Raw genomic sequence first — 12962 nt, 5'->3', positions numbered from 1 at the left:
AGAGAGACCAAGCAATTATCCACTACTGTATAATAAGAGAGCTAAGGCTTTTAGGCTATATATTTTAGTCTGGTTATCATACAATCACCAAACTAAAGGAAAACATCAACTTCTATGAACTCAACAGAAGTATGAACATGAGCTCATGAGCACACGTTAGCATTCTATGAGATTTAGAGTGTCAGGGGGAACAGAAAAAGCAATAAAACCACATGGTTTGAACTGGAAAGTAGGCAGACAGATGGAGAAGACACGGGACCAGAAGCGTGCCACATCCTCCACCACCAACTCACAGCAGTCTACCGCCAGTTTGTCCCAAAGTTTTCACACGTACAGTATATCATGGACGCAAACCAGAACATTCACAGAAGGATGCGTACAGGGACGCTGAACTAAGACCAATGCCTGCTATGGTGGCTCTGATTGGGCTTCTGGTCACATGGTGTCATACGGTTTGCAGTGACTTTACATATGCAGGCAAATGCCTGCCCACGTTGGGCTGTTCCCACAAAACCAATAGAAGCTTCTTTGTTTAAGTAAAGCAGAAAAGTTAGAAATGGGGCTTTGTCTTTTTTGGCATTCCTGTCTATCAAACTATCAGGCTTGTTGGAAGAGAGAAAGAATTACTTGTATATTTTTGATTGTGCCCCGTCCTCTGCAAAATTACACAATTAATCTATGGTAACAAAATGCTAATCCTCACTAAGCTAGTCAACAAGTAGAAAATAAATAAATACAATATTTATTTGCATAAATCTATTGCAGAAGCAAAAAAAAATGAACATGTTCATGCAATGGGCTATAAATGCTGGAAAGATTATAATGATTAGGACCATTGTCCACAGTGACATTGCCGTCAGTGTGACGGCATTAGCACCACTTGTGTGACTTCCTTGTCTGTCATGCCTGAAGGCACGAATTGTAGAGTTAATTGAAGGACTTGACGCATGACAAATCTTGAGATGCCACTGCCTAATGTGTTACCTTGGGGCCTTCCCTATTTGAAACTCTTCAGTTCCCTTTAGCTTTCCCACATTTTTACAACTTTCAAACCTCAAACTTCAATATTTTCAATGGCATTTTACCTGATAGACTAAAACAAAGCAGCTAATAATTCTGAAGTGGGAAGAAAATGATCATTTTCTATTTATTATTACAAAATTAAACTGTGAAAAGTGCTTAACAACCTTCCACCAGTTTGAAACAGATACATTTCCAATAGCTCTGCACATCAACTTTTTGCCAAATCTTCTCTGGAAGAATCACATTATGCCTCAAATGGATGAAGAGTTGGATTTTGACTGGGTCGTTCCCATGGAAAAGATTTTAATCTAAACATTTCTGGATCAATTCTATGAATTTTAAAACCTGTAAAAAAAGAGGTTTTGAAAAAATTATTCAAATCTCATGTACAACATTATTCAGTAAAATACTATAAGATTATGTGTTACCTTCTATTCTCATTTAGGTTTTGATCAGCATGTGGGCAAACCGACTCATAAAACCTGACAGAATTTCATGCCTAATTACACAAGAAATAAGTATCTGACTTTCCTCTGGGAGTTATTATTTATTGGAGTCATATAGTCAGATTCTCTTCTGTAGAAAATGAGTAGAAAGTAGAGAATTCCTATAAATCATTGAATATTGAAGTGGATCCAAAACATACCACTGTGATACAAACTGAAGAATGGCTGCACAAAATTATGTTGTACTTAGGTCTTTCCCTCGGTCCATATAGAAGACAAATGTCCCCAAAGCATGATGCTTCCACCACCATATTTCACATGATAATGGTGTGTTCCTGGTGTTTGTTTTCCCTGTCTGTATGTAGGGAAAGCAAACAACAACAAATTTTCCAGAAATACAAAAAAGTGGATTTTATTTCGTTTGACCAGAGCACCTTCTTCCACATGTTTACATTGTCCAAATGTTGAAAAGTTCAAAGGGTGTGAATGCTTTTCCAAGGCACTTGGCTAAAGTTGAAATGTGAGTTAATCTGTCTAGTGTCAATGCTTTACAATAGTAATGTCCAAATAAACAGTCAATACCTGATATTGGGAGTCACTTATATAAGACCAGCAGGTCTTAAAAATTACATGAACCTCAATAACACCAAAACCCATAAGAGATTTTCTCAGCCATACTCAGTGAGTTATTTGGTGGTTTCAAAGGATATAATTCACATACAGGGGCTATTGTCTCTTCCAGTGGTTGTTGGTATCTGAGTGCTTTAAAAAGTTTTCCTACATCCCCACTTTTGGTTTTCAGGATTAAATCATACTTAACAACAGTACAAGTCAGGTTAATGTTTAAAACAGCAACAAATGCCAGGAATGTCTAATTGTTTCTTTGGGCTGGCTTGGTAAACTGTAATCTGACACTCTTTGTTGTTACTTTTCCTGACTTTAAAAGAGGCAGAGCAGCGGAATAATCTCGGCGTGTTGCCGCTGGGATCTTCCAAATAAAGGAGCTTACATAGTGTTTGTTGGGACTCCTTCGCTTCTGGACATCTTGCACGGTTACTTCTTGCACGGTGCGCCGCGGCATGATGTCCTCCTCTTCCACTGACCGTTACCACAAAACGCAGAAATCCAACTCCAAGTTTTCTACTAGCGATCACACCCGGTTGGAAAAGTTAACTGTTTCGAGTCTCTCTTTGTCATCCACACAGTTCCAATCCGTCACCTGTGGCGGTAACAAAACCCGTTTTCCGCAAAACTACTGCGTCAGATCTCCTGTACAACATTCAGTCGATTTGTGCATGAAGGTCTTTGGATCCTGGATCTCCTCTTTTCTTTCGTTCCTTCTTGTGCCGTTTCTGGATCCGCTTACGACTTCCCAACCAAACTCCCAGCCTATCCCAGCTCACCCACTCCCCTCTGAGCAGCTGGAAAGCGCTGCTTTGCTCAGTGGACCAGCCCAATGGCGTCACAGTTAACCACATGCTGCCACAGCATTTGTCAGAGAACCTTTCATGTCCGTTTATTCACTTTTTTTTTATTTTTACATCACACATTTTGGCAAAATGTAAATATGGATATGGGTTAAAAAGAAGCGAAGTTCAGATAAAAGAGTAACTGCAGCAATAATCAGGGGCTAGTTTAACGGTACTATTTCAATATGGTCTATGATGCATCATTCAGAACATGTTATTAGGGAACAATATTTGTTCGGGAACAATCTTTTCAAGTCTGCGGTCATTCATATTGCTTCTTTGTAACAGACTTTTCTGTTATTTAATTTTAAATCTTTTTCTTTGGATACATCTCCATGTAAACAACATTCCAGTGATTGTGCATGCTGTTTACATCCAACATGCAATAACATGATATAAGTATAAAACAGTTTTTGATGCTTTTTATGATATTCTCATTCATTGTATTTGCCGAAATGTTAATCTTTAGTTTTATTGCTCCAAGAAATTATCTATTGATAAATGACTGGATTGAGGTTAATAACTTTTGTATTAACCTCAATTCATATGTAGTTTGCAATAAATTATGTGAAATAGCTTTTAATAATTACTTCATATAACTCTATTGTTTACTACATGTTGATATGTTGTTTTTTTCCACACCTTAATTTTGTGATTTTTATTTTTATTTTTTACAAAAAAAATAAAAACAAATATGTACTTATGTACATATTTACATAAGTGCTGCCCAAAAGTAAGTTTTTGACCAGCTGCCTCTCATTCTAGGTGGCGGCTGAGGAGATGCTGTGTCCTAATCTAAACATTTCTGCTGCTCCTGTCATTGCTGGGGTCACAGGTCATGCACTCTGCAACCTTTTGCAATTAGATTGATTACTGACACCAATATTGTAAAGGAGTCTTTAAAGAGTCTTTAAAGAGTCATGCTTTTCCACAATTATGTACATTATAAGCATGCATAGACAGAATAAAAGAATAACTTTAAGTGAAATTCTGCTTAGTTCTTGGTAGAACCAATCTCAGATTTAAATACCACTAATTTGCTTTTGATTATTGTGACGTGTTGGTCTTTTAATGTCTCTGTGATGGCATTCACAAAGTCCTGTCAGTTTTGTTGCACCATAGCGCCATCTTTTGGTGTTTTGAGCTTAATACAATATAACTGCATATGTGGCAGTTTTTCCATGTTGCTCAGTAACACGTAACAATGCCAAGTGATATTTGTGTTTTGAACACAATCACATTGGTATATGAAGTAAAAGTTTAGAACTATCTGACTGTGTAAGTTATGCAAAGTTATTTAAATTTTATAAATATATGAATGCCTAATATTTTTCTTGCTGATGTGAAAGTTTTTACTTGAACTTGAGTTAAGGGAAACAGAAACTGCTCTGGAGAAAAGCAGAAATTAAACATGACTTATTGATCTGTGGACTCTTGTTAGACTCCTTGTGAAATATACTTAAATGTCAAGTAGGTAGAATATTTTTATCATAAACTCACAAAAATGTCCAGATGATTTGTTCAAAGTTCCATTTTAAATGAATAAATAAAATGGATCAAATATTTGAGCTGATGACAAGGTATGACAAAAGTTATAACAAAAGTTACACCAGTACAAGTTTGTAGTAGTGAAGTACTTTTGTACTGATATCTGAAAACATTTTAGATTTCAGTTTACAAAATCAACAGAGTCACAGTGTTAAAAAGTTAGACCTTTACTTTAAGAAAAGAAAATACAGTTAGCAATTCACAGATCTTTAAACTGAAACAACATAGTGGTCTATTATAGAACATAAAAGCTGGAACTAATACAGTATAAGATTGCATTATTCATTATTTAGTATAAGATTGTAAGTACATTTTCGTGAGCTATATTTACAATTTGCTACATCATGATCACAAGATAAAAGCCATCTTGTTGAGTTTTTTATGATAGACCAACACAAAGTAGGTGAAGAAATGGAGAAACTCTAAATAAATGTCCTTGCTGAGGAAAGTTTTTCTCACAGGATGATGCAGACATAGCCATGTTTTACTATTATGACTACATTTACTAAAACAATATTATGATTGTGTATTTGATAAAATCAACCTCTTAAAAAAAACCCTCTAAAAATAAACCGCACACCTTAGATAGCACAACACCAAAGCCTTCATTGTAATGTAGTGATACTTTTCTGTGAGACATAAGTGTTTTGCAATTAGGTTAAAATGTTCAGTTTTTGTACCTTCTGATCAAAGCGCTTTCTTTCCAGATTGTTATTTGTACCATGTTACCCTTTTATACCATAAACATATACAATGTCACATATTTTCAAAATCTTCTCAACCATCAGTTGTAAAGTCAAAGACTCCCATATACATTCTTTTTTTTGTTACTACCCTGGTACAAAGAAGCAAACAACCTGAAAGTAGGAGACAGACCACAGCAAACTCAGAGCATCATTAAATCCTGCAGGCACCTAATGATCAGAGTCTCAGTATTAATGTGGGCATCATGCCGAGGTAATGCAGCCCTGTGATGTCTAATCATGACTGTGTTTTACCCTGAGATGAAAAGAGTAGACGGAACATGTGTTCTTCTGATAATACACTTCAATTAGAGGCAGAAACAGAATGCGAACTAATGATGTTTACTCGTCATTTCGGCATATTATCAGTCCCAGGAGAATCCCAAACCACCATGTGAGCATGTAGAAGCATACACATTTCACAACCATTTATGTTTTTTTTGTTTTTTTTCAGAAATAGATTTCTGCCACTTTTCTATGGTCATTATTTTCAAAAAGGCTTTGATGGTTTTTCACATGAAGATGAGCCTTGGAATTAGAGGTAATCCAGAGTTCAATTTGGTCCTAATTTCAGTCTCAGCGCACTTTATCTAATCCCTGTAAATCACTACTTTCATCCCTGTATGATGTGCTCACCCTTATAACCTCACCTTTGCCCCAGCCATGGCTGCCACTATAGGGTCTTACATGCAGATGTAATGGGACAAGACTACAGTGGTAAAATGAGGAATTTGCTGAGGAAAATCTCCAGAAAAAACAAAACATCACTCCGAACATGATTCAAGGGAAAGTTATGCCTACAAAAAATGACACAATTCTGGTCATAAGTTCAGCTACTCCACAATTATTGACTTGATGCATTTGAGTTGTTCTTTTTTTATGGTGGAATTATTAATCAAAAAAACATCATTGATTAAAAACAAAGAGTAGGGGGCTACAATTTGAAATAATTAAAGATTTCTGGTCACAATGGGGACCAAATTATACAACTAATTGTATGACAAGTACAAAGTCGGCCTTCTGTCACATTAAGAACATTTTCAGGATTAAATGACTAATGTCGCAGCAAATCTAGTGAAACTCATTCATGCTTTTATCTTTGGTTGAGTTTGGTTGTAACAGTGTCTTCACAGATCTGCCTAAATCAATCAGAGAGCCGACTCCTCCAAATGAACTTCTTGTCATTGTGACCCAATAACTCACTCTCTGTTTCATTTGAACATAAAACACTTCAGAACTGGGTGTTCCAATAGGGAAATATACAAACACACATCAACATTGGTTTTGCAATGTTAATATCTATATGCCTGTACTGTATATTTTTGATCATGTGTGAATTAAAGAAACTCAACAAGGAATTAATATGCAATTCGTTTTTTAATCATAATTTCTCTAGTTGTATATTGTATAATCCATCCTTCAAGAATGGTTCAATTAAGTCATTAAAAGTACATAATAAATATGGCAGTCATAAAACTACTGTGGAGTAGAGTAACAAACATTTGGCCAGAATTGCATCATTGGTTCAACCCACACATCTTGGTCGTCATGTTTTGCCTTCTCTTATCATCACTGAGAATCTTGACCCCATAAAATTGATTACAAGCTTGATCTTTCTGACCAAAGACCCAGAGAATGAAGCACTGATGAGACTGTAACTATCACACATCAGGTTTGCTGTTTTGTGGAGGCCATTATTTGTGTGAGCTCAGTGGCAGAAAAGCTGGAATTACATTGCCATCTTAACTTGAGGCCACTAAGCTCCAGGGTTACATTTTATCCATAATGACTGTTTCAAAAGTGAAATAAGAGTAAAAGAAAGACTGAGAATCTTTTCCTCACACCACAGAGTTTACACAATGTTGTTACTCACAATGTGATCTGTGTCTATAAGTTTATACATGGCCACGGATGAGATGCCATTCACATTGATGTACAAATAAACAGACAAGAGCTAAAGACTAACCTGAAACGTTATGAGAAGTTTAAAGTAGCTAAGATCATTTGGTCACACCAATCTAAAAAAAAAATGAAAGAACAAATTGTGAAGTAATATCTGGGTATGAATTCAGTTATTTCCTGCCCACAAGTCCTCTACCTGGACTAAGCAAAATTTTGATGAATTATCAATAAGACTAAACAACATTTATTATAATTATTTATTAATTAGAGTGATAGGTCAAGGTTTTTAAACTGAGATTCCTTTAAAGTGGAGGATTTAAACTGCAGTCCGTCTGGGCCGGTGTCCCGCAACTTTAATAAGTTTTGTTGAAGTAGCACATCTTAATCAAATAACAGCAGGCCTCTGTAGAAACTGATGACATATGGTCAATGTAATTTAGCCTATTAATTCAGCTATGTTTGATCAGAGACACATCAAAAAGTTTGAGGACATCAGGCCTTAAGTATTGGAGTTTGAACACCCGGCGTTAAAGGGTAACAAGCAGCTAATATCCTATCTGCATTATATAACTCTCTCATCTTCATATAGAATAAATCCAGATTAGTTTTTACCCAGAGGCTGAATCTAATGGCTAGTCTGAGAGAAGTTGCTCTGAAACAACTTCAATATCAGAAACTATGCAAAGAGTATTTTATCAACCTTTAAACTATTTTTATGCTTGTATTGTGGGGCTTTTCCCCACATACTAATCGTTATTCCATTGTAAAATAGAGTTAGAAGACAGTGAACCACTGATTACTGAAAAAAAACATACTTCATCCTTAACATGTACAGTTAAAACTAGAAGTTTACTTACACTGAAAAAAATAACACCTTTTTGCCACTGTTTGAAATTGAATCAGATCAAACTTCTCATATTTTAGGTCAGTTATAAGCAGGTTAAAGAAACTGTCTTACCAGATTATTTCTCTCATCATTGTGCCATTTAGCAAACATAAATAATTTTGGTGATTCTAACGGACCTAAAACAAGAGAAGGTTGGCCTGATTTGACTCCAGACAGTGAGAAAAACGATGTTTTTTAGCAGTGCATGTAAACTTCTGGTTTCCACAGTACCTTTTAGAACAACTACCAAACTATCCAATTAACCAGCGTTAAAACTCAATACATATTTAAGACTGTTTGAAATAACATTTCAAATCTGAATATTTTAGCTTTTTATTTTATTTAATTTTTTTTATTCATCATTTACCCTGACCAGAAATGCTTCACCTGTTATGTTCTCAACACGCATTTCAATCAGGCCTTATGAGGAGACAGTGTGCCTCCTCATAAGCAGAAGGCAGTGCCTCCTGCACACCACCTCCTGCTTATGCGTAAATTACCTGCCCAATGCAAATGTGGAAAGGCAACCATGTCAAAAGGTCAGAGGCTGGTGTCTTACATGTTTCAGTTTTTTTCCCTACCTCAAAACACCTGATTAAAATAAAAGGTTCATTGCTGGGCTCCTGCTGAACGTAATGATATTCTGAGGATCCAAAGGCTTGAGTTGTTTTAAGATGGGAGAGGTCTGCTTTGGTCTCTGCTTTTTTCTGTTTGGATTAGCCAAACAGAAAAACCAACTAATCTAAATATATGTTAAAAAAATTCATCTTGTCATTTTTTTCAAATAAGCTGAACAAAAAGCAAAAAAAAGAGAACGAAGATAAGGATAGGGAAGAGTCTACAAACAACAATTCCCATCATTAGGAAGAGTCATTTCATAGCTGAAAGCTCTATTTTCTTTATAGGCCTTCAACCTGCGCTGCTGGTGTGACCAACAGGAACTGCACTCCAGGCTCTGGCTCTTGAAACAAAATATGATTTATATGCTTTTTTCTTCCAGAAATGCAGCACATTAAGAGTTGTGTCACAGTGCATCAGCAGGCGGAGCATGAGGATGATATTTTTAAAAACATGCAGAGTCTGAGTCACCACATGCTCTATTCATGTGGAAATAAGGGCAATTATAGAAGAAAGGAACCATTAAAATGTCATTTTCTGATGGCTTTTCTGTCAGTAGCATGTCAGACTCTGATTTAGCTGCACACCCACATAACATTTTTATTAGTCAAACATGCAAAAAACCAACTAAGAAACTTTTGATCCTCACTTTGAAGTAGCTTGCTATATGGTTTCTTATTGTTTGTACCAATTGTTTTGTAATGCTGCAGTAATTTTTTCAATTATTGCATTAGTGTACAACACTGCTTATTATCCCTTTCACATTTACATTGATATGGCCCAGAAGCTGCATTTTCAATGTTATAGAGCTAATATTTCACTTTGTGGCCACACAGAAATGTTCTTACTTCCTGCCTTTTTTACCTTTTTCCTCAGAGTGACACTCGCAGATGTGTTTTATTATTAGTGTGTGTGTGTGTAATTGTTCCTCACCTTGATGTTGGTGTCGGTGTTCCTGTCACTGCTGAGAAATCCCTCGCTTTTCCTCGGTTCTTTTTCTGGACTCGACAGCACATCTTGAGCAGAGATGAAAGGTCCCGGAAGAATTAGGGGGTTTAAAGGTGGGAGGAGGATTCGATGTGACGGTTTCGGATAACTTTTAAGGTTATAAACTCCAAACTTAAGTTGGCTGGGAATATTGTTCGAATTCACCTATAACTTTGGATTTAGTTACTTTTAAGACTCTAGAATATTAATGCAGGTTTTTTGTACTATACAGTTCATAGCATTCAGAATTTTTTTAAAATTTCCTTCTTCTACGTGGTATGAGTTTATCTAAGTAATTTAGAATATCATCCATTTTATGATAATTGAATTTAAAAAGTGGGACTTAAATATTACGTAAATTAATTACCCAGAGGGATGCAGTTTAAGTGTTTATTGTTTAATTTTGAAAGAGTATGAGTTTCAACTAATTACATTTGTTTCAACTGCAGTAACCTTTCCTCCACACCTTTTCCTGCAACTCAACTTTTCTGTCACGATCTGTGTTTCTCTGTGTATTTATTTCTGTTGTCCTGTTCTCCCTTTGATTGTGTCTCGTTCCCTGATTACCCCTTGTGTATTCAGGGAACGAGTACACTGTGTCTTTGTCGGGTCCTTGTCTATCTACCAGTCGGTCGTATGCGTTTAGCTGTTTGTTTCTTGTCTTTTCGTTTGCCAGTTGCTACCGGCGTTGAGCCCTGGCTTCCGCTCAGCCGTGCCGCCTGGTTTTAGGACTGTTTTTGTGTTTTGGAGTTCTGGATTTTCACCATTAAATCACCGTAATCATCTCATCCTGGGTCTGCTGCGTCTGCCTCACCATTCACACCACCACAGTTCATGACATTTTCAGAAGTGGATTTGTATGCAACACTCTGCAAAGAACAAGTTTCTTAAGCAATGACATTTTGTGGATTCCAGTAGAGTTTCAATGCCTGTCTGCTGGATTATCTGCTAGCCTTCCTAATAATGTGTAGGTTATTAGATGGTGAACATGTTGTTTCTGCATTAAAATACGTTTCTGTTACTTGTGTAACCCAGTCCAAAATAAGGGCATTTTGTATTGAGTTAAGTTTGTGGAAGGAATAATAAGTTAGAATGTGTTAAGCATGTTTGCTTAAATATGTTAAAATTGTTATAAATAAGTGTTAACAAAAAGAAATGTATTTAAAACCGTTTCATAGGAAAGTAATCTTCACCATATTTTATTTTGAAGGGCTTATGTTTGTAAGAGGAAGTGAGGTAGAACAAAGCAACTTCACTGGGCCGTGGTTGGCTGAGGGTCAAGGAGAGACAGGAAGTAAAAGAAAAAGAAATGAGAAAGAAAGAGGTGAACCGCGCTGAAAAAACGTGGCGGAGTTATTAATAAACGAGTGTTTTAGCAGATATTTAGGCTTTCAACTCGACAGTCTCTTAATAGATATCGACTCAATACTCCTGTTTGCAGCTACTGTGATAATTTCAGACCGGAATTCACTGTACAGTAGGTGGAAAGTCATATGTAATGCTCGCTAACGCATTAGCATTCATTAGCACATTGAGTGCTAATGGACATTGAGTACTGTGAGCTAACTCAGCTAACAGAAGACTTCACTAAGATTTCCGTCGTGGGAGCGTTTCAGAGTTGAGCTTAGTGCAGAGAGATGAGCTTACACTGAGAGTTTTGTGGCTGTGCTGGATTTTCCTGCTGTTTCCTGAATCCTGTGGACCGAGGGACTGGTGAAGGAGCTGAAGACATCTTGCCAACTGGGACTAAGGACAGGTGAAATTCCAAGAAGGTTCAAGATTTTCCTTTGGAGTAAGGTACCAAATTCCACGCTTCGTCATCACATCAGGCCTGCAACGTTTTTTTTTTATTATTATTATATTTTAGTTAATTATTGCCGGCTTAGGTGAACATTGAAGTGTGGGCCCACATTAATTACCATAGGTTTTGTGAAACCAAAAGACTGAAACATTTACCATTTCTGTGAATTTATTTTGTGTTCAATATATGTTCAAAATCTCATACAGGTGTGTGTTTGATTTCTTGTAGAATAGTATTTGGAGAATATTTTTCTTGCTCAAAGCTATATTATTGGGTGAAAAGAATAGAAAAGTACTGGTGTATTATTACTCTAAAGTGAAACTTAACAAAGGGTTAAACACGAGAGTGTTATTATTTGTAATTTAATGGGTTTAATGAACTCAGGGGCCCTTACCTACTTCAGACCGGTATAATTGGGCTACACTTGTCTGTATTATACAAGTTTCAATAAGAAATAATTCTGTGTCTTCTTCAGCTGTAAGCTGTAATAAAATCAACAGAAATAAGCATATGAAATGTACCACTCTGTGTAATGAATCTATATAATCCAGGAGTTTAGCTTTTGGGTTACTAAAAATAAGTTAATGTGTTGATGCTATCCTAATTCACTGGGACGTGTCTACATATCTCTTAGAAATCTACTTGCTTATTTTTAAACTATGAGGATCTAATAATCCCCTTATTGACAAGAAAATAAGAAACCAAACAATGTTTTTGAGACCTTATAAATGATCGGTCGGGCGCCCTTGATGAGAAAAGTATCTTAAAAAAGAGACTCTGTTGGTTAATTTATTAACAGCGTGTTTAATTCTGACAGCATACTAATTGTCCTGCCCATATACGGCTCTCCAATCTTCATTAATCTCAGAGGCACAGAAAATATTTCAATCACGCTGCCCAAGCGGACGAACGCACGCTTCGGCTCAGTGACTGAAGAAGGCTGCTTATCACTGAAAGACCATAATGACTGGATTGGCAGTGGCATGGAAAAGCAATTTCTCCCAGTATCACACATAAAACAGGAGGACAAAGATGTAAAGGTTGGTGCTAAATTGAAGGTCAACTACAAACTCTGAGTTTCAGTAACAATGAAGAATTAAAATAGATTCAGACAAAGTTGATAAGGTGTCTTAACTCCTAAACTGACCTCCTACAGACATGCAAAGCTGTGCTGACTGCGTGGAATGAATAACTTCTCATTTTTACTGTTTTTCAGCAATACCCAAGAGTCATTGTGACTTAAGCTTTTTAGTGAGATGCAATAAAGCAATGTTGCATTAGGCACTCAGTCATGCTTTAAATGTGTCATCCCCTTGTGCCAGCACACAGTCTCCTCAGCAATGGGCCCAAACCCCCCAAGGTTTGTGTTTACAAGAGTTTACAGTCCGCTAATAGGGTTCAGTTCATGGTAATTTACTGGGGCACGCAGACATTTATACACCATTTATTGTTTCCATAATAAGAATCTTATTAATGTGCACTGCTGAATAGAAAATTGAAGTGTGTTTGTGTGTGGAAAACAAATAAGGCCAGAGTAAG

The 12962-nt window shown here is 36.5% G+C and overlaps 1 protein-coding gene across 4 annotated transcripts in view; it reads right to left on the bottom strand.

Annotated features, from left to right (window-relative positions):
- Positions 1-2889, bottom strand: part of sh3pxd2b (SH3 and PX domains 2B) — a 37370-nt gene extending 34481 nt beyond the window's left edge. For 2 of the 4 annotated variants that reach the window (XM_032577302.1, XM_032577303.1), the window contains exon 1: positions 2479-2889. In XM_032577302.1, the coding sequence (XP_032433193.1) occupies positions 2479-2550 (72 nt within the window). In that variant the 5' untranslated portion in view covers positions 2551-2889. The remainder of the gene's footprint in view (positions 1-2478) is intronic. The other 2 variants (XM_032577304.1, XM_032577305.1) reach the window with 1 other exon arrangement.
- Positions 2890-12962: the final 10073 nt, after the last annotated feature.

This window comes from Xiphophorus hellerii, chromosome 11, assembly GCF_003331165.1.
Source record: "Xiphophorus hellerii strain 12219 chromosome 11, Xiphophorus_hellerii-4.1, whole genome shotgun sequence".
In the NCBI taxonomy this organism is placed as follows: Eukaryota; Metazoa; Chordata; class Actinopteri; order Cyprinodontiformes; family Poeciliidae; genus Xiphophorus; species Xiphophorus hellerii.
This window is presented reverse-complemented; position numbering and strand designations above follow the sequence as displayed.